This window comes from Sander vitreus, chromosome 2 (genome assembly GCF_031162955.1).
Source record: "Sander vitreus isolate 19-12246 chromosome 2, sanVit1, whole genome shotgun sequence".
In the NCBI taxonomy this organism is placed as follows: domain Eukaryota; kingdom Metazoa; phylum Chordata; class Actinopteri; order Perciformes; family Percidae; genus Sander; species Sander vitreus.
This window is the reverse complement of record NC_135856.1, coordinates 14,588,328-14,609,145: the sequence shown is the minus strand read 5'-3', so window position 1 is coordinate 14,609,145 and position 20,818 is coordinate 14,588,328. Positions and strand designations below refer to the sequence as shown.

At 40.0% G+C, this 20,818-nt stretch overlaps 1 protein-coding gene across 2 annotated transcripts; it reads left to right on the top strand.

Annotated features, from left to right (window-relative positions):
• Window positions 1-5,468: 5,468 nt before the first annotated feature.
• LOC144529594 (voltage-dependent calcium channel gamma-4 subunit-like) lies at window positions 5,469-20,347 on the top strand. Of its 2 annotated transcripts, XM_078268764.1 has the most exons (5): window positions 5,469-5,482; window positions 7,771-7,997; window positions 17,171-17,254; window positions 19,005-19,145; window positions 19,794-20,347. In XM_078268764.1, exons 2-5 carry the CDS (start codon window positions 7,775-7,777, stop codon window positions 20,345-20,347), a joined length of 1,002 nt encoding a protein of 333 aa, XP_078124890.1. In that variant the 5' UTR covers window positions 5,469-5,482; window positions 7,771-7,774. The 2 variants fall into 2 exon arrangements, with proteins under 2 accessions (XP_078124890.1, XP_078124881.1); XM_078268755.1 differs by lacking the exon at window positions 5,469-5,482 and having other exon boundaries at window positions 7,775-7,997.
• Window positions 20,348-20,818: the final 471 nt, after the last annotated feature.

Below are 20,818 nucleotides of genomic sequence, written 5' to 3'. Positions count from 1 at the left end.
GAAACCAAATTCCAAAAAATGACTACAGTTCTTGCGAAATGGGTGGCAACTAACTACAGATCTGTCAGCATCGTAGAGGACTCGGGTCTTAAAGACTACGGTTGGCATGTTCTGACCCGTCTTATACATGGCTGTCGAGGGGGACAGTAGTTTCACCATACACAGCCTGTATGACACGGAGAAAGCAGCTAAACTGGAACTGCTGCAAAGTCAGTGAATAATCAAAATTATTTAGGAGTTACTGCACACTATATTGACTCTGGTAAGGATAGGTTTTTTTAGTTAGGTACTTGGAGGAATTGTGCAATAATGACAGATTCACACATTTTTCTTTTGTTTACAGTAAATGAATATAATAATAAACAAATACAAATCTTAAATTCAAGTTCATAAAGTCACTTTCTTTGCATTCATTTGATTCCCAGTCAAGATACACTGGTAAGAATTGCTTTCCATTGTTAATATGTACTTAAAAACAGTTCTGAAATGCAAAATAATAGAATTTTAATCATGTGATAAAATATGCGATTAATTAACTATAGAAATTATTAAATTAAATAGATTAAAAAATTAATCGTTTGACAGCCCTAAAAAAAGGTAAAATAAACTTTTCAAAAGAACAAAAGGAAATCCATAAGTCTGGCTAAGTTTGGCTATAGGCGCATGGCTTAGCGCTATAGGCTTAGCTTCCAGCAGGTCTGCACCTGAACTGAATCAACTTCAACAATGAATGAACTACCCTTGAGGGGCTTCTGCCCCTTGCTTTTAAACAGGATGCTACTCCTACAGACAAACCAAAGTAAGTGCCCAAATCAATTAAGATAATGAAATAGCATTTCTATGTAAAAACTAAAAAAAAAAATTCTAAATCATTATTCTAATTATCCTAGCAGAAATATTAACAATATAGATTAAAGGTACTTAGTCAAGTCAAAGCGTTTATTGTCACATGCACAAGTTAAAAAGACTATTCCGTGAAACAATAAAAACCCCCCTCTGTACTCTACTGAACATGGTACAGTCTGACTTCACTATAAAGCCCGTTGGAAGCTTTCACTTTGTGTTTGATGTAGAACTGAATATTAAAAATCAGAGGGGAAAGGCATAGCATGGAGGGACATTTCCAAACAGTGGCAACACTATTGGGATAGTGGAAAAAAAAGGGAGACACTTGCATGCAATACAAAATAAAAACTGTAGACTTTTTATAATAAGAAAACACCCAACTGGGCACTGCAGTCTGTGTGAGGAAAAGGAGACGGTGGAGCATGTCCTGATTTCATGCAGAAAATACAATCAAGAAAGAGGGGTCATGTTAGCAGTGTTACATAAGTTGGGACCAGTGGAAATCAGGTTCAAAGATGTCCTTGAAAGTGGGGATTTCTGTAAATGGAAGGAAACATATATTTACATTTTTGAAAAGCACCGGACTACTTAGAAAATGATAATGAAATGAAATAATAGATAACAAGTAATTACCAGTAGGAGGCAGTAATGCAACGCATAGGATGCCAACTGCCGTAAAACACAAAAGAAGAAGAAGAAGAACACTTTGTGTTTGGCAGTTTGGGCCAATGACCAGCAGGTAATGTGCAACAAACATGTTGTCACTTGCAGTTACATATAACCCGTAGTTGAATTTGAATGGAATACATTAATAAATGAATTGAGTCGTTATTTGTAATTCAGAATGTGAATGATATGTATGCATACTGAAATTAACAGAAATTACTTCTGTTAGCAGGTTAGCATGCTATACCCACATGTGTTTACCATGCTAACATAACTCAGCTACAGAGGCCCTGGGCTACATAGCTTAGCAAAACAACTAGAGATCTGTTGTGCCAGCAGGATGGAATAAATAGAACTGCAGAAACTAGAATGTATCTGGCCAGTGTTCAACCTACTCCTATACAGTAGGGCACGGGTTAGCACCGTGACAGTCTTTCCTACTTAACAGACTGGGCCATTCCGAATTTCCCAAATTTGTTCCTCTTTGACTTTTCTCGAATCTCTTCCTCGACTCCCTGTCTTGAATCTCCTGTGGGCGGGACTAAAACGCAAGGGGAAGAATCAAGGAGAAGAATCGGGGATGTAGAAACTGGGAATTGGGAAAGGGCTCCTGTAACAGCCCAGACTGTGTTTCTCACTGCTCCACTTCATTCACCCCCTTACACAGAAATGAAAAAAAGTGCAAGGTAAGTTTGAGAGGTAAACACATCTGAACATTCCTATCAATAAGCAATTGCATTTAAATCTATTAGTCTGGGTTAACTATTAAACCCAGACTATTTAATGAAATGAATTCATTAGCTTGCTTTTACCTTTTTAAAGGTATAACTGATATAACTGTTTAGCTTCCTGAAATATTAAGAGAGAACTCACTTTTTTTTATCACAGCCGGCTTCAAAGTGGTTGGACTTAAGAGACTTGAAAATTAGCATATGATAATAAGAACAGCCTCCAATATGCACCCCTTTTTGAAATCTCAAAACCACCCACAATAGCAACTGTTTGCTCTCACTGACCTAAACGTGCAGGATTTTGAAAAGTCAGCGGGCACAGGAGACAGATGGTCCAAACTGAGGGCTGTGAAATCACCAAGGGGCTGAATGCCTTGGCACTGATACCACTCTGTGCTAAACGGGTAGGAAAATTAGAAAACTGAAAAGTCTGTTTCTTTCTTTCCTCCTCTCCCTGTGCCATCATCTTTTATTTGCTGTGATATTGGAGCTCACATGCATCTCTTCATTCAAAAAATTCACCTTTTAAAGCATGTTATCTCTCTGTCCTTTTATGTAGTTAGGAAAAATTCTGGTTTATTACAAGTAAAAGTAATGATATTCTACTGACCAAGTTAATTGCTGAGATCTAGGATCATGGTGACATGACAGCTTCACTAGATAATGAAGGATTATCAGCATTTCAGGTGCACCCACTTTCGTTTTTACCTCCAAATACAGCGTGTTGTTTAGATAATCCGACTAAACTCTTGGCTTGTTCTTGACTGTTCATTTGATCTGACTTTGTTGTAGCTAGTCCCAGATCTCATTTTATTATAATTACTTTTGGAGTACACTGTTATCATAACAAATGTATGGCCAAGCTATTAGGATAAGACTTAAGTTACAATTAACTGGAATTTTCCCTTAAAGCTATAGGGATCTATATATTCTTACTGTGAGCAAATATGCTGGTGTAAACTACTGCTGCCTAAGGGCTATATAGTATGTTTGTTTTCTCTTAGCCCAATCTCATATGCTCTTCATCGCTCTCTTCTGCTCCAGGCGCTGTCTGCACACACAACATCTTGACGGTGACTGCAGCAGGCAGCATCCATGTGTCTTTGCTTCACCTCAACACTAAATTACGAGCAAGAGAACAGGGATAATACTGGACTTGTGTTTGGCTCTACAAGCCTAAAATAATTTTTAAACTGTTGACATCTTTTTATATTCAGCTGGTATATCTCCTTTGCGTATCCAAACATGTTTTAATGTTTCCTTTGTTGATTTTCCTATCCCTATTCCCTTTTTTTACTCATTTACTTGTTCAAAAAAAAAAAAAAACAACATCCAAAGGCTTCCAATGGGATTTTTACAAAATCTTTTCAATTTTCTATCTAAATAGCCCTGGCACATTCACTTTATACTGTACACCAGGAAGCCACTGGATAGGCCAGACTGTGAAAGCTACTCAAACTGGGTGGAAAACAAGAACAAAAAAGCAGTTAAGAAACACTAGCAACACTTAAACTGCTGTAATTGTAGAGCGAGGTCATAGAGGAGGCTCTTGGCACAGACCAAAACCTGCCTGGAAGAAGAAACACCATGAGAAAAGAGGAAGCTGGCAGAGGAGACATCAATTACCAGAGCAGAATGGCATGCTGCACCAAGAGAGAGAGGAAGCAGTGTCGAAAACAATTTGGGAATACGATGATGAAAATTCAACTCATTATCAGTGGCCCCTGTGTACTCCCACTACCACAGCCACTTTACACAGGCTAGCTGAGAAGCCAACATGTCATTCTTTACTAAGAATTAGCAACACTCAGGCACATCTTGTCAGGATGCAAAACTAGCTCGACAAAACACTTGAAAGCCACATCACATGGGACATTTGAAGGAAAGAATCACAGACACACTGACTGAGATGAAATGGGACGCAGTGTCTGGAAAACCAGGGTGCACCACACTGTAAGTCATGTAATATGGATCTGCAGTTAGTTTTCAATCCAATCCATGATGCCATGAACGGTCCCTACACCCTGATCAAGTGGACTTTAATCAATGTGAAAAGGCTTTGGCCTCATTATTACTTCTTTCAAGGGACTTTCTTTGGCTTATTTTGGATTTATAGTCAGTGTGGGGAGTAATGGAATACATGTACCGGCGTTACGTATTCAGAATACAAATTATGAGTAACTGTATTCCGTTACAGTTACAATTTAAATAGTTGGTATTTAGAATACAGTTACATTGTTGAAATCACTGGATTACATGACGATACTTCTCTGTTTCACGAGTGTATTCAATCTCTGAATTCACACTCTGCAACTCCATGCACTTCCCAGAAGCCCCAATATGAAATGATAGAGGTAGAGATGGAGCCGGAACTGGCACAACAGAGCCAGGGCAGGAATGCGTTTCTATCTTGGAAATTCAAACAGCATTTCACATTAAAGAAAGAGAAGGGATAACTGTGCAGCGCAACCTCTGCTTGCCAGCAACCAACCTCCTTTCAGCGTCCAGATTACTCCACCTCCAACTTGAAGAAGCATCTTAAAGTAAGTTTTTTTTTTAATTAGCCAAGGGTAGTCGTCTGCTGTAGTTTTACTGGTCACCTTGCTATTTTATAGTTGACGTGTGACTTTACATTCTCCTACGTGCTGATTTACTAGCCCCAGAGCCGTTGAAAGACTGACTAGCCCCGTTTGACATGCTAGCTAACGTTAGCTAAAATTAGCTCGTGGTAGTTTAGACTGCGGTTAGATTTTTGTAGTATGCAGTTCGGGACTACAAATACAAAAATCTATCTGCTTGTTTAGGTACACATTCAGCCAGTTGGAACAGAAGAACACACCAGAATAGGCCTGTTTAGTAAGCTGTATGTGATTCCTACACTTATAAAATGCAATTCAATGTGGAAGTAATCCAAGTATTCAGAATACGTTACTCAGATTTAGTAATGTAACGGAATACGTTACAAATTACATTTTTGGGCATGTATTCTGTATTCTGTATTCTGTAATGGAATACGTTTTGAAAGTATCCTTCCCAACACTGTTTATAGTACTAGTTTGTACTTTTAACTGTCTTACTGCTGATTATTGTATCTTGTATTTCAATCAGGAGAGACTTTGTTGCAGATATGCAAATATTTATTGTACATATGCTTAATATGAAATGTACAGAGTCTTTGGAGATTAGACTCCATTGTTAAAAATATTTGAAAGGGGTAGAGAAGCCAGACATATTCCCCCCGATGGAGCCTAGACACTGGTGATGGTGGAGAAGGAACCCAGAGCCGTCTGCCGGAAAGGGACTCAGGATGTCGTGGTTGATGATGACCAGAGGTGGAAGGGGAGGAGGAGGGTTGCACGTTTGCCTGAAAAGACAGCTGATAGCAAGGAGAGAAGACATTTAAAGCAGGATGTCATGCTGTGATTGGATCATGAATTTCGTGGCCACTTCTGGTTGGTTTACTGAAAAGTGAACAGTGACAAGTGACTAGTTTTAGGAAGAGATAGAAGTTATTTAGAAATCTTCCTGACAGAATTTGCGCTGAGCTTGATTTCTACTTAAAATGAGTAAATAAGTTGTACTTAATTTGGTGACTATGTGCTCTCTGATGGGTGCTGTAGCAATCAAAACAAATTATCCAGTATATCTCATGGGATAGATAAGATAAACCAGATAATCCTAATTGTTTGTTGCATCCCTATTTTAATTGAATATGTCACTGTCCATATGGAACTGTCTCCATGCTCTTGAAAAGAGAAAACTATTGTATGCCACACTAAAATTCACATGACTAAAGCGTTTCACGATTTAAAGATGTGTAAGTCCTGCACCAAGCTACAGTATAAAGGCAAGGCAGCATTTGGAAGTGAAAGAATGAACCAGCCTAGACTTTAGCAGAAAAGAAAGAACAACAGTAGGTGGTTTCAAAAAAGCTTTCTGAGCAGTTGTATAAAATATTCTATTAATCTTTTGTTTGCTGATGAAATCTAAAAACATCACATCTCTTGGCCTCTGTCTCTCACCTGCTGTGACTCTCCCACTCTCACTCCTTTGTTAAGATGATTGAAGTCCAGTGCACACATTCCGACTCAATCCACAAACTGAGAGCTAAGCCCTAAAATGCAGCACAAATACATTATTGTCACTTGCTTTCCAGTCTTAATATGTAAAATGTGAAGCTAGTGAGCTCTTTTCCATATCCTCTTCTGCCTTCTCCTCCTTTTTTGTCCTACCTCTTCATATTCTCATTTTACCTTGCCGGCCATCCCTTCCTCCACCTCTCTCTCCTTTCTTCCTCACTTTATCTCCTAATACACACTATCCTATTCTATTTCCAGCCTCTCCCTCCATACACACACATACAGAGTCAGACCCTGACACACACTCTTTGCACTCTTTGCAGGGAAGAGGAAGTGACTAAGAAGGATAAGGCTCTCAGTCCCTGCAGGCCCTCTCTAGTCACCTCTCTCACTTTGTCAGTGTGAAAAAGAAGATTACTCCACAGAAAAAGACCCCCAACTGCAACATCCCAGGGCTTAAAGTGACAGGCCCGGCCCTGTAACGTAGAATTTAGACATTCATTTAGGAACATCAGTTTCTGGTTGTGGCGAAGATTTAATGTCTTACTTTTCTACTTTTATGAGCCAGATGATCTTGCAAGCAGCCTGCTCCAACTTCAAAGTGGTTTTGATGGATGTTATAAGAAATATTTCATCAGTGGGGGTGCTTTCAATATCTTTTAAGTTGCTGCTACAGCAGTTCAGCCACACATCACTCTGATCTTCATTCTGCTATCAGTGGTGATGTTTCTATTTGTTGCTTGATTTCTACATGTTTTGGAAAAATGCGGATCAAAAACGCAGTTTCTGATCCGCATGTTCTAGGCTGTGTTTTTGTACTTGAGTGAGTTATTTTTTTGATTGTGTGTGAAAGACAAACTGCAAACCTGAACGCTTGTTTGCTCATCACTTAAAGTCGCTTAATTCTCCTGCTATCTAACTAATCACTGTACACTACTGTATATGTTAGTGAAGGTCTGATGTTTTCCTCTTCCAGCAGCTGTTCACACCGCCGTTTCCCATTGGCTTGGCTACAGCCGTGGAAGGTGTGGTCTGGATGAACGATGCTGCATCCTTTGTTACACCGTGCAGTTTATTATTTTATAGTAAACTGCAAAGCCGTAGCCGCGTGCGATTGAAATATGTCATGAACTTCTTTTAAATGTATCATAAAAGTGTACCTGTTCATTAAAACTACCTGTTAAGGATGCGTTTCCATTTATTTATTTTCATTTCCACCTGTAGCAGGGATTGAAGATTTTTCCAGTCAACTCAAACGAATTCAACGAAAACTGCGATCGTGTCAAACTTGGAAACTTGAATTGAACTCGAGCGGTTTAAGGATCGAGACTTGGCTTGATGAGAGGAAAACCCGCGAGACGCGAGTGCTTCCTCTGACCATTATCATGGGCACCATGTGCCCCTCGCCGTGCGCGTAAGCTGCTGTGGAGGAACCACACATTATGAGACGCCATGGCATGGTGTGATCGAAGGGTTCAGACTTTGCTGGCCGTTGTGGGGGCCTTCGTCGCCTTCAGTCTCATGACCATCGCCATCGGCACCGACTACTGGCTTTACTCCCGGGCGTACATCTGCAACGCCACTAATGCCTCCGCGGACGACTCCCAGATGCAAACCAAGAAAGTCAAAGGCGACCTGACGCACTCCGGGCTGTGGAGGATCTGCTGTATTGAAGGTAAAATAAAGTCGAATAAGTTAGTGAGCGTTATTCTACAAACTTTTATGTTACCTTTGCGTTTTTGTCCAGTGATGGGGAGGTTACAATGTAGGTGACGACGAACCAAAACTGGAAATCTGCCAAGGGGTGCCTCATCATTATCAGTCATTTATCTTGTTAACTGCGTCGAATAGCATTTAAAAAGTTATGTGGGCATGATATTAAATAGGAAATAATGGAGGGAAACTGCAGCTTGTTGCGCGCAAAGGCGTGTTGAGTATGCGCTTGCGTCAGTTTCCCTCGTAAATGATTTGTCACTGAAATGTGTTTTTTATGTTTTACATTTTGTTACAAGCCAGAAATGTAGCTGGCCCAGTATTAATTTAAGGTTTTGTTCTAATTTACTTATTAACTCGATATGGTTGCTTGGCAACTACTTCCATGAAATTGCTTAGGCTGATGAAGTAATTTTGAGCTACATTTAAGTATTACCAAGTAACTGACTTGTTTCATGAAATCCTGTCAGCATTGTCTCAACTGTTGTGCTGCGTATTCATGACCCTAAACACACTCCTGAGGAGTTTTGGGCCTGGCCTTCCTGCGCTGGTCGAGCAGCTAGTTGTTGTTTGGACACGTTTGCACACAATTGCGCGTAACTGCTTCATTTGAGAGGAACCAGATCAATGAAATCAATCAGTTGATCCGTGAAAGTAGTCACCAGTGGCGCTGTCCACTGCTGCTTGTGCTGAAATCTCCACCCTCAATGATTTTGTTCCTTTTAACTAGCAACCCAGCTGAATAACTAGGCAGAATTAATAACTCTACATTTGGGAGACAACCTCAGATGCAGGGGGCCAATCATGGAACACTCTAAGCTAGAAATAGTCAGTTGCTGACTTGTAAAGTATTCTCTTTGTAAACACCCATGACTGAAGGCAGAATTTCGTTGATTAGCTTTTCCTCACTAGTCTACAGGTGGTACTGGCATGTTTATGACTGCTCATTCATGTTTTGCAGCCCAACAGCAGTTCAACTAATTTGTTGTGTGCATATCACAGAATGTAGTATAGGTTACCAAAATTAAAATCATCATAGTTTTTATGACATTTTACATACATTCACCAGAGAAAACACTTGCTAGAGATGTCTGAAAATTTGTAGAGCTGCTAAGATTAATTGATTTATCGATTATTTCTCAACTATGACATTAATGGCCAACTATTTTGAATATTTTTTTTATGAAAAAGTCTTTGATTAGAGCTTTTAAATGTGAATATTTTTTTCTTCACTCTGTGACAGTGAGCTGAATATTTCAGAGTTGTGGATAAAACAAAACATTTGAGGACATCATCTTGGGCTTTGAAAAAAAAACACTGATCGATATTTTTGACCATTTTCTGAAAATTGAAAGACCAATCAACGGATTATTCGACAATGAAAATAATCGTTAGTTGCAGCCCTAGAAATTTGTTTAATCCTCAAACCATGTAGCATTTAGATGAAATACATGAGTGCTTCTTGAAGAAGGATGATGGCATCTCCTATGTTTCCATATAACCTGAAGGCAGCGTCTCTCAGACATGTATTAGAGATCTGACAATGCAGCCATATAAGTCACACTCCTTGCACTTTTGCTCTGCACTGTTACTACTCTTACTAGAGTTATACATTTATATATAGGTAAATGCATTACTATTTATGGATTTATGTTCCCTCTCGTTCTTTCTCTCTCTCTCTCTCTCTCTCTCTTTCACTTTGAACCCTTGAGAATATCATCAGCAGAAGTGAGATGGAGTGTTTGCTAGGGTTGGGTACCGAACCCTGTACTTTTACCGGTACCGACCGAATCACATTGGTACTACCGAATATTGGTTCACGTAAAATCAAACCGTGCCAAATTTCGGTACCTGAGAGTAAGCGCAAGCGTATCTGTCCTCTCTGCATGTTGACAGAGAGCAGAGGTCTGACACACACACACGCGCGCGCAGAGGTGCAGACAGCGCAAACTACGTCAGCTCTGCAGTTTTGTTGAAGTGACTTCAACAAAACTGCAGAGCTGACGTAGTGAGTCGCGGTGCTGTTGACATTACACTTCCTCTGAGACGAGCAGGCACAACGGTGGTTTCTGTGCCCTGGGGACTGACTGCAAGTGAGTAAGAAATTAATAATTATTCAATTTAATAGATTGTAGGGATGGGTTTGGGAGGAGAGAGGGAGGGGTTTTATTTTTGTTTAATTTCTTTCAGTGTAAAATATTCTAAATAAACAACATAATGTTCTAAGTAAATAGGTTTGGAATTATTTTTACAACTGAAATATTTTTTTGGAATTACAGAGGGAAAGTACCGATCAGCACTATTGCCACACTGTTCACACTGGCTTCTGGTGGCACACCTGTATTAACAACTGATGCTAGCTGAGCCCAGAAGACTTTCCAAGACTTTGGCTAAATCAAAATGTTAATGATATTCAATCTAAGACTCATACTTATCATAGTGACTTCCAAACATATAGGCAAGTAGGATATAGGGGTGTTGAAATTAATCATTGCATCGATGCATCGCGATGCGGACGTGGATGATTCTGCATCGATGCAGTGACAGACAGTAATCGATTATTGCCTACTGATGTTGCTTGTTGATTTTCAGTTTGCTGCTTTTTTAGTTTTTGCCTTTTGTCTGTTGTCTTCTGTGTTCAGCAGTCCCTCCAGAAAAACGCGATTATGCGATCGCATAATTCAATGCATTATCAGCCAATGTCTGCATATTTATACAGGGGCCGCATTTTTTTCAAATACGCCGCACTTTCGCCGCATAAATTGCCGATTTCCGCGCAAAATATGCGGGCTTGCATGATTTCATAATCCCCGCATTTTGTTGCAAAAAAGTCACATATCTTAGCAGAAAGTTGAAAAATGTTGCGTTTACTTCACACAAGAGCAGCCATTTTCCCCTGTTGCCATGGGAACGTTATGAAGTGACGTAATTATGCGACGTGAACATCATCGAAAAGCTGCGAACCCCGCAATGAAGCCGTGATGAAACCGCAGTTTTTGCAAGTTCCCGCAATTTTTGCAAGTTCCCGCAATTTTTGCAAGTTCCTGCAATTTCATTGCATAAAATTGCATAAATATCCCACATATTCCATTGCATTTTTTAAGAAAACGTGCCCCATAATCAAGGATTTTTGCCCGCAACAATCACAAAAAAACTCTGCATTTTTCTGGAAGGACTGGTTCAGACGCTACATTGAGGAAGTGTCTTTTTAAGAGCAGATGCAATAAAAATGGGAGTTCATATATAGCTGACTGCTTGAATTTGTTGATGAAAACCATGTGTAGCAATATATAATACATTTGAGGAGGTGGAGCATCGTGATGCATCGGGATATCAAATCATATTGAATCGTTGACAGGATAATTGTAATCAAATTAAATCGTAAGGCCAGGGAAAATTCACACCCCTATTAGGATACACCCCCTAACATTAAGTTCCTCTTTGGCTAAATGCATTCTTCAAATGTCACAAATTAATAGTAATTCTTTGAGTTGCTGCCTACCATGTGTACATTTTCCCTTAGTAGTTGATTTGTTTGTTTTTCTGAGAGAAAATACTGAATAAGGGTCATAGCTTTACAGTATTTGTCCAATTATTTTACTTGAGAGATAATTTTTTCTAGGAACAAAGAACAAGATGGAGTGTAACTAGTTATGAGCAGAATTACGCTTGTCTCCAAACAGACGTCTGCATGAGTGTTCTGTCCTGTAGAACAAGGAGGAGGTTCACTGAAGGTGACAAATGAGCTTTTAAAAGAAACAAAGTGAAGTCTTTTTCTGCAGCCATTCATGCCGAAATAAAACAAGAACTCTCACTTAAGCCAGTCACCCATGATCACTGAACATGCTGGAGTGGCACCAAAATATATGACGCGTTTCAAACAGACATTTGGTCCAACTTCAAATGGACACATCCTGCTGATTTGCTGTGAGCCATTATCTCACTAAGTTTTTTGATTATTTGAGATTGTCAGTTTTTTATAAAGGCTGCTTTCTGGTTTCATGGCTTTGTTATTGTGTGTGTTTCTGTGGATCCCCTGTGTGTGTGTGTGTGTGTGTGTGTGTGTGTGTGTGTGTGTGTGTGTGTGTGTGTGTGGTGAATGCATTAGAAAGATGTCAAAGGCGTCCTCTGAGAAGTGGAGGATGTGATTCTGTGTTGCCGGGGGGAGGTTGCCATGGTGAAGCTATGCTGAGTAATAAAAGATGGGCTCCGGTCTCTGAGACAGATTGGCTCTGGGGAGAAACCTCCCCTACTGAGCTCACTCTTTCTTTCTCACCGTCATTCCTCTGATTATTGATTATTTGTATTATTTATTAATACAATTATTTTACTTTGACATCTTCACTTGTTTGATTGTACAAAATACATACATACAGTGGGGCAAAAAAGTATTTAGTCAGCCACCAGTTGTACAAGTTCTCCCACTTAAAAAGATGAGAGAGGCCTGTAATTTTCATCATAGGTACACTTCAACTATGAGAGAAAAAATTTGGAAAAATCTAAGAAAATCACATTGTAGGATTTTTAATGAATTTATTTGCCAATTCCTCGGGAAAATAAGTATTTGGTTACCTATAAACAAGCAAGATTTCTGGCTCTCGCATATCTGTAACTTCTTCTTTAAGAGGCTCCTCTGTCCTCCACTCGTTACCTGTATTGATGGCACCTGTTTGAACTTGTTATCAGTATAAAATACACCTGTCCACAACCTCAAACAGTCACACTCCAAACTCCACTATGGCCAAGACCAAAGAGCTGTCAAAGGACACCAGAAACAAAATTGTAGACCTGCACCAGGCTGGGAAGACTGAATCTGCAATAGGTAAGCAGCTTGGTGTGAAGAAATCAACTGTGGGAGCAATTATAAGAAAATGGAAGACATACAAGACCACTAATAATCTCCCTCGATCTGGGGCTCCACGCAAGATCTCACCCCGTGGGGTCAAAATGATCACAAGAACGGTGAGAAAAAATCCCAGAACCACACGGGGGGACCTAGTGAATGACCTGCAGAGAGCTGGGACCAAAGTAACAAAGGCTACCATCAGTAACACACTTCGCTGCCAGGGACTCAAATCCTGCAGTGCCAGACGTGTCCCGCTGCTTAAGCCAGTACATGTCCAGGCCCGTCTGGAGTTTGCTAGAGAGCATTTGGATGATCCAGAAGAGGATTGGGAGAATGTCATATGGTCAGATGAAACCAAAATAGAACTTTTTGGTAAAAACTCAACTCGTTGTGTTTGGAGGGGAAAGAATGCTGAGTTGCATCCAAAGAACACCATACCTACTGTGAAGCATGGGGGTGGAAACATCATTCTGTTTTTTCTGCAAAGGGACCAGGACGACTGATCCATGTAAAGGAAAGAATGAATGGGGCCATGTATTGTGAGATTTTGAGTGAAAACCTCCTTCCATCAGCAAGGGCATTGAAGATGAAATGTGGCTGGGTCTTTCAGCATGACAATGATCCCAAACACACCGCCCGGGTAACGAAGGAGTGGCTTCGTAAGCAGCATTTCAAGGTCCTGGAGTGGCCTAGCCAGTCTCCAGATCTCAACCCCATAGAAAATCTTTGGAGGGAGTTGAAAGTCCGTGTTGCCCAGCGACAGTCCCAAAACATCACTGCTCTAGAGGAGATCTGCATGGAGGAATGGGCCAAAATACCAGCAACAGTGTGTGAAAACCTTGTGAAGACTTACAGAAAACATTTGACCTCTGTCATTGCCAACAAAGGGTATATAACAAAGTATTGAGATGAACTTTTGTTATTGACCAAATACTTATTTGTACATTACATGTATAAACAGTATAATGATTATTTTACACAGTGATTGTGCTTCTGTATCGATCCAAAGAATGTGCTTGTCACATAAAAGATCAAGAGGAAGCTGAGAGGGGGTTGAAGAGGAAAACACGGGAGAGAGAGAGAAGTGGGTAATTGAGACATGATAGCTGTAAGAGTGTTGTAAAAAAGAAACCGATGATGAGAGTTTAAAGAGACTGAGAAAGTAAGGTTGAGAGTGTGGAGTTGGTAAAGATAGAATCTGTGAGTCTGTGCGGTTAAGGATGTTTCGTCACATTATCTCTGCTTTTCTTTCACTTTTCCAGCAGTCTCTGACCCTGAAAATGTAGCAGAAAAATGAGCAATAAACAATATGAAAGCAGCTACGAGGTACTTTTGGGTTGTGTTGATTCTAGAAGCCCCTTAGGACAAAAACTGTAGTGTTTTTACCACACCTGCTGTCGTAAAGATTTTTTCAAGCTGTCACAAGCCAACCATAAGCAAGAGTCTGTTCTATCAACCAATGTAATAATAACTAGAATTGCAAGCAGTTATTAATGGGGTCCAAGCCCTTCGGCGCAAGTCGCCCCCGACAGACTGCGGAGGCAATGCAATGATGTTTTACACAAGTACAGGGGGACAAAAAGAAAATAGTAGCACAAACACAAACACAGACTGAAAATAAATAAAAACGGCACTAAATGGAAGGGGGACATAATTTCATGTAGCTACTGATGTACAACTGTGTCTCACATTGGAAAGTTATTTTATGAATGAAATAGACATATTACAAACCTGTGGGCCAATTTAGGGTTGGTTTGAATCATTTACAATCCCATAATTGTCTCCATCTTTTGAAAGCCCAACCGAGATTGACTCGTGTATTCGCCCGTCGTCTGTCACTCTCCCATTTAGCTTTTAGTTGTTCTTCGTTTATTTCCCCTTCTTTCCTGTGATGGCCCTGCCCCAGTATCAGCCATAACTACAACAGATAACTTCTAAAATAGAATACATTTACAATTAGGCCTATATAAAGATACAGTCAGGTCCATAAATATTGGGACATCGACACAATTCTAATCTTTTTGGCTCTATACACCACCACAATGGAGTTGAAATGAAACGAACAAGATGTGCTTTAACTGCAGACTTTCAGCTTTAATTTGAGGGTATTTACATCCAAATCAGGTGAACGGTGTAGGAATTACAACAGTTTGTATATGTGCCTCCCACTTTTTAAGGGACCAGAAGTAATGGGACATATTAACAATCATAAAGCAAACTTTCACTTTTTAATACTTGGTTGCAAATCCTTTGCATTCAATTACAGCCTGAAGTCTGGAACGCATAGACATCACCAGACGCTGGGTTTCATCCCTGGTGATGCTCTGCCAGGCCTCTACTGCAACTGTCTTCAGTTCCTGCTTGTTCTTGGGGCATTTTCCCTTCAGTTTTGTCTTCAGCAAGTGAAATGCATGCTCAATCGGATTCAGGTCAGGTGATTGACTTGGCCATTGCATAACATTCCACTTCTTTCCCTTAAAAAACTCTTTGGTTGCTTTCGCAGTATGCTTCGGGTCATTGTCCATCTGCACTGTGAAGCGCCGTCCAATGAGTTCTGAAGCATTTGGCTGAATATGAGCAGATTATATTGCCCGAAACACTTCAGAATTCATCCTGCTGCTTTTGTCAGCAGTCACATCATCAATAAATACAAGAGAACCAGTTCCATTGGCAGCCATACATGCCCACGCCATGACACTACCACCACCATACTTCACTGATGAGGTGGTATGCTTTGGATCATGAGCAGTTCCTTTCCTTCTCCATACTCTTCTCTTCCCATCACTCTGGTACAAGTTGATCTTTGTCTCATCTGTCCATAGGATGTTGTTCCAGAAATGTGAAGGCTTTTTTTAGATGTTGTTTGGCAAACTCTAATCTGGTCTTCCTGTTTTTGAGGCTCACCAATGGTTTACATCTTGTAGTGAACCCTCTGTATTCACTCTGGTGAAGTCTTCTCTTGATTGTTGACTTTGACACACATACACCTACCTCCTGGAGAGTGTTCTTGATCTGGCCAACTGTTGTGAAGGGTGTTTTCTTCACCAGGGAAAGTATTCTTCGGTCATCCACCACAGTTGTTTTCCGTGGTCTTCCAGGTCTTTTGGTGTTGCTGAGCTCACCGGTGCGTTCTTTCTTTTTTAAGAATGTTCCAAACAGTTGATTTGGCCACACCTAATGTTTTTACTATCTCTCTGATGGGTTTGTTTAGATTTTTCAGCCTAATGATGGCTTGCTTCACTGATAGTGACAGCTCTTTGGATCTCATATTGAGAGTTGACAGCAACAGATTCCAAATGCAAATAGCACACTTGAAATGAACTCTGGACCTTTTATCTGCTCCTTGTAAATGGGATAATGAGGGAATAACACACACCTGGCCATGGAACAGCTGAGCAGCCAATTGTCCCATTACTTTTGGTCCCTTAGAAAGTGGGAGGCACATATACAAACTGTTGTAATTCCTACACCGTTCACCTGATTTGGATGTAAATACCCTCAAATTAAAGCTGAAAGTCTGCAGTTAAAGCACATCTTGTTCGTTTCATTTCAACTCCATTGTGGTGGTGTATAGGGCCAAAAAGATTAGAATTGTGTTGATGTCCCAATATTTATGGACCTGACTGTATATCCTGCTACCTTTTACCTGGATACGCAAACACAAGCCTTTCTTTGTTACCAGAATGACAAAGAGCTCATACTGCTGTTACATTTTAACAGTTTATTAAGTGTATGAGAGAATCCAAACGGTGTTAAGTCTAGCATAGCTCCAGAGCAACTAACACAGTAGCAAAGGTAGAAATGACAGGATGTGGCAGCAAAATCAGACGTCAGACTTTTAATTCAAGGTCTAACCTTTCAATATTCATAATGCTCCAATGTTTTATTCTCTTATAAGTGGAGGGAAGATTTTCTTGGTGAAAGACTGGGTCTTTGAATAGAAGGAGCCTGAGGGCTTGAGAACTTGAGAACCTCAGATCCACAGAAGCCTATCCTCAAATGCTTTCTGACATGGTTAGAGGTGAAAACTAGACAGTTCAACACTAATATTCTTTACCAAACATCAACTCCAGTTTTCTTTAACTTATTTGTCTCATGATCATAAAAGCTGCATGTCAATTCCGTGGATGGTCAACATGTAGCTCCTTTTATACGTACCTTCTATCTTAACTGGAGAATCGCATGTCCTGCTCCATTATAAAGACACAGTATTTTCCTTTAACTGGTGTCATTTCATCCCTGCACAGGCTGCCATCAGTTACATTCACGCTGGCTTTTGGCTTTTGCAGGTATAAACAAAGGAAGCTGTTTTCGGATCAATCATTTTCCAGAGGATAACGACTACGATACAGACAGCTCAGAGTACATCTTACGTAAGTCATTGCAACCCCGTTTTCTTTCTTCTAGTGGTGATGGAGTTATCACAAGGGTACTTAATGTGTCATGATATCTCTATCCCTCCACCATAAAAGCCTGATGTCATGACAGTAATTAGAGTTGTAGACATGATAAGTCTGTTGTGTGCTTATGAGTTATAGGTCTAAAATATGACTTTACCCACATAAGAGCACATCTCACATTTGACCAAGGTTGATGAAGACGTCACCCCAAGCTTTACTCTGCAAAACACATATGGCTTCTAGTTTGATCCCCTTTGCACCACAGCAACTGTTCCCATCTTTGCTGTTGTCTGAATTGAATTTCAATACCCTCATGGACTCACTTGGTTAGTGTCATGGAAAGGCAGGAGCATCTGCTAATCAGGCCTTAGTATCTGTGGAAGCATTCATCTATTGAACCTGACACAGTTCTTGCTCTTCTTCCACTCCCTTTATTTCTACACTTATGGCGTTACTTCATGTGTCAGCCAGGAGTGCCATAAATTGTTAATTTTTGTAAAGCTTAAGCTAGTCAGAAATGCCATCAATTGGCATGTGAGTAGTACAATGAACATATAGTAGAATACACAATGACACAATTTCCCTCCACAGAGTTTAAGGGTGCAGAAAACCATATTAACTAAGTTCTATATTTTATAATCTTTGTGGAAGAGTACTTCTCCTACACAAATAATTATTATGCTGAGGGACAGTGCATTTTTATTATAGATGCCCTGTGGTGTTTTCTTGTAAAAACAACAACAAAAGTTCTGTTTACATTGAGTGCATTGTGTGTATCCCTGAATTCTAACAAGATATTTGCAAAGCCAATTCTTAAAGTATTTTAGATCCTGCATTGTTTACATCCGTGGTTGTTTGCTAGCAGTCCTCTTCTTCCTTGTCTTGCATATTTTGGTCTGGTACTGCCACCTGTGATCAGTGGAATAGTGAGAAATCATTGGCAGGAATGTGTACCGCCTCAAAGTAAACAAAGCAGGGACCACTTCTATAAAATCAGCTCCATACTACTAGAATTTGAAAACTCAGCAGGGAACCCTTAATACGATATATGTATTTAAAGCTCCTCTAATCAATATTTTTGTATTAACAATGGATGTTTAAAGAAAGGGTGTTTCTCATGGTGACAAACCCACAAATAATTTGGCCCCTCAGCGCTCTGGAGCATTTTAGCATCTTTAAGCTTATTGTTTTGGTTTTACAGCCTATATCGCTCACACCAACCTCTTTTCCAGCATATGATACAGCAAAAAAACTCTGTTAAAACCAATGTAAACTACCTGCCCAGCACTAAGCAGCAGACCAGCAAAATAAGGGAATAGTTAGTGAACATAATGGAGCATTTAGCACTGAGAGATGCAGATATTTACCTCAGAGTTGGTGGAGACCAAAGCAGAGCTAAAAGAAGAGTGAGTGTTGGATTTTCTATGTGGCCAGAAACACAATTCCAAATTAATGCTAATATTGTCAGTATTTGATGGATGTGTCAAATATCCATATTGAAGATCCATCATTGGACCATATACACTTTATAAGGTGATAATATGTCAATATTGCTTTTAGAACAACAATGTTTCTGCTACTACAAATAATTCTACTTATAACATTACTTTACAATTGTCATTATATATGAATCACATGCTGTTCAGCCTTTGTCTTATATATTTAAAGTGATGTGTTTCTTAATTTGTATTGACAATAACCCTCCACTGTCTCAAATGAACAGGTATAGTGCGCGCATCAAGTCTATTCCCCATTCTCAGCACCGTTCTGCTGATGTTGGGTGGCCTGTGTGTCGGGGTTGGACGCATCTACAACAACAAGAACAACATTCTGCTCAGTGCTGGCATCCTGTTTGTGGCTGCAGGTAAGATGAGACTGATGGCACACTACGGATATTACAAACAACGAATAGATTTTGTGCTGTGCCACAGACGGAAAGAAGAACAAGAAGACATAAGCAGACAAAAGGAGAAGACAGACACAACACAAGAATGTCTCCCTTTGGTGTCTGTGTTAAGTGTTGTTTCTTTCTCTTAAAGTTACCCAACGTTTCCTATATTTCAGAAAAATACAATTCATGTGCTTTTTACCTATGGTATATATATATATTTTTTACATAACACAAGAAATAGCCGATAACTTACACACTTGTAGCACATCTTTCCTTTCAATTCATTGTTTCTCTATAATTGGCAGTGACAAATAATTCTTTGTGAATATGCAAAAATAATGTCAGAAGATGAAAATCTGCATTTTCTTGATAATATCTTATTGTTTTATGAAGAGGAGTCTATCACTAAATTAAAAAAATGACCTAACTTGTAAAGATAATTTTCTCAGGTCTTGAATGTGATGAAGAAATAGAGGAAGGGAAGTGTAGAGTGTGTGAGCCCAAACAGAATCAGCCTCTGATAACAGTGCTATAGTGTTGTCATCCACTTATGTGCTTAAACATTTACATCCATGCATGCTTTCTCTCCATCTCTCCTTCTCTTACCTTTCCTCACTTCAGGCCTGAGCAACATCATCGGAATCATTGTCTACATCTCCAGTAACGCCGGGGATCCCAGTGACAAGAAAGACGAGGACAAGAAAAACCACTACAACTATGGCTGGTCCTTTTACTTTGGCGCTCTCTCCTTCATCGTGGCTGAATCAGTGGGTGTTCTCGCAGTCAACATATATATCGAGAAAAACAAAGAGACACGCTTCCTAGCCCGAAGTGACTTCATCAAAACCACCTCCTCATCTTCGCCTTACTCTCGCATCCCAAGTTACCGCTACAGACGAAGGCGCTCACACTCCAGTTCGAGATCGAGTGACCCATCCCGCGAGCCCTCCCCAGTGGGGAGGAAGATCGGTGGAGGAAGTGGTGGAGGAGGGTTGGGGATGGGCTTGCCAATGGGGGATATATCCCTGTACGCCCTTAGTAGGGACCCTCTGAAGGGCGGAAGTGTGACTGCAGGGCCTTACAGTCCAGAGAGGGACTCTGGGTTTTTACAAGTCCACAACTGCTTCCAGAAAGATATGAAAGATGGAGTGAACAGGAGGACCACGCCGGTATGAGGTCAGAAGTGTATTACTGTGTAAAACAATAAGCTTAATGGAACACAATAGCTATTGTACAGTTGATGAGAAAGGACAATTCTTCTGTTCAGACAGCAGCGGTGTTGAAAGGTCAGAGCTCAAAATAGTTTTTCCTTTGTGTCCCTCTGTGACAGAAAAGTGCCAATCTGTGTTTCATTTGGAGGAAGAGGAAAGGTGATATCAAAACAACTTTTCATCATATTATGACTCAGTATCTATAAGGGGAATGCAGACATTTTGTAGCAACATTTGAAGAGTTTAATTTGAAATTGTGATACCCACTATTTGTGAGTGACTTCTTACAGAAAGGCTGAAATATGTCATACATGTTCTTGTATTCTTTAAAGGATAATTGCCTGATAAAATAATTAAGCTTTTATAGACTTGATGCTCAATATAATAAAGATTCTGAATATTGAACTTCAGGTAATTATGTTTTTGTGCTAAAAA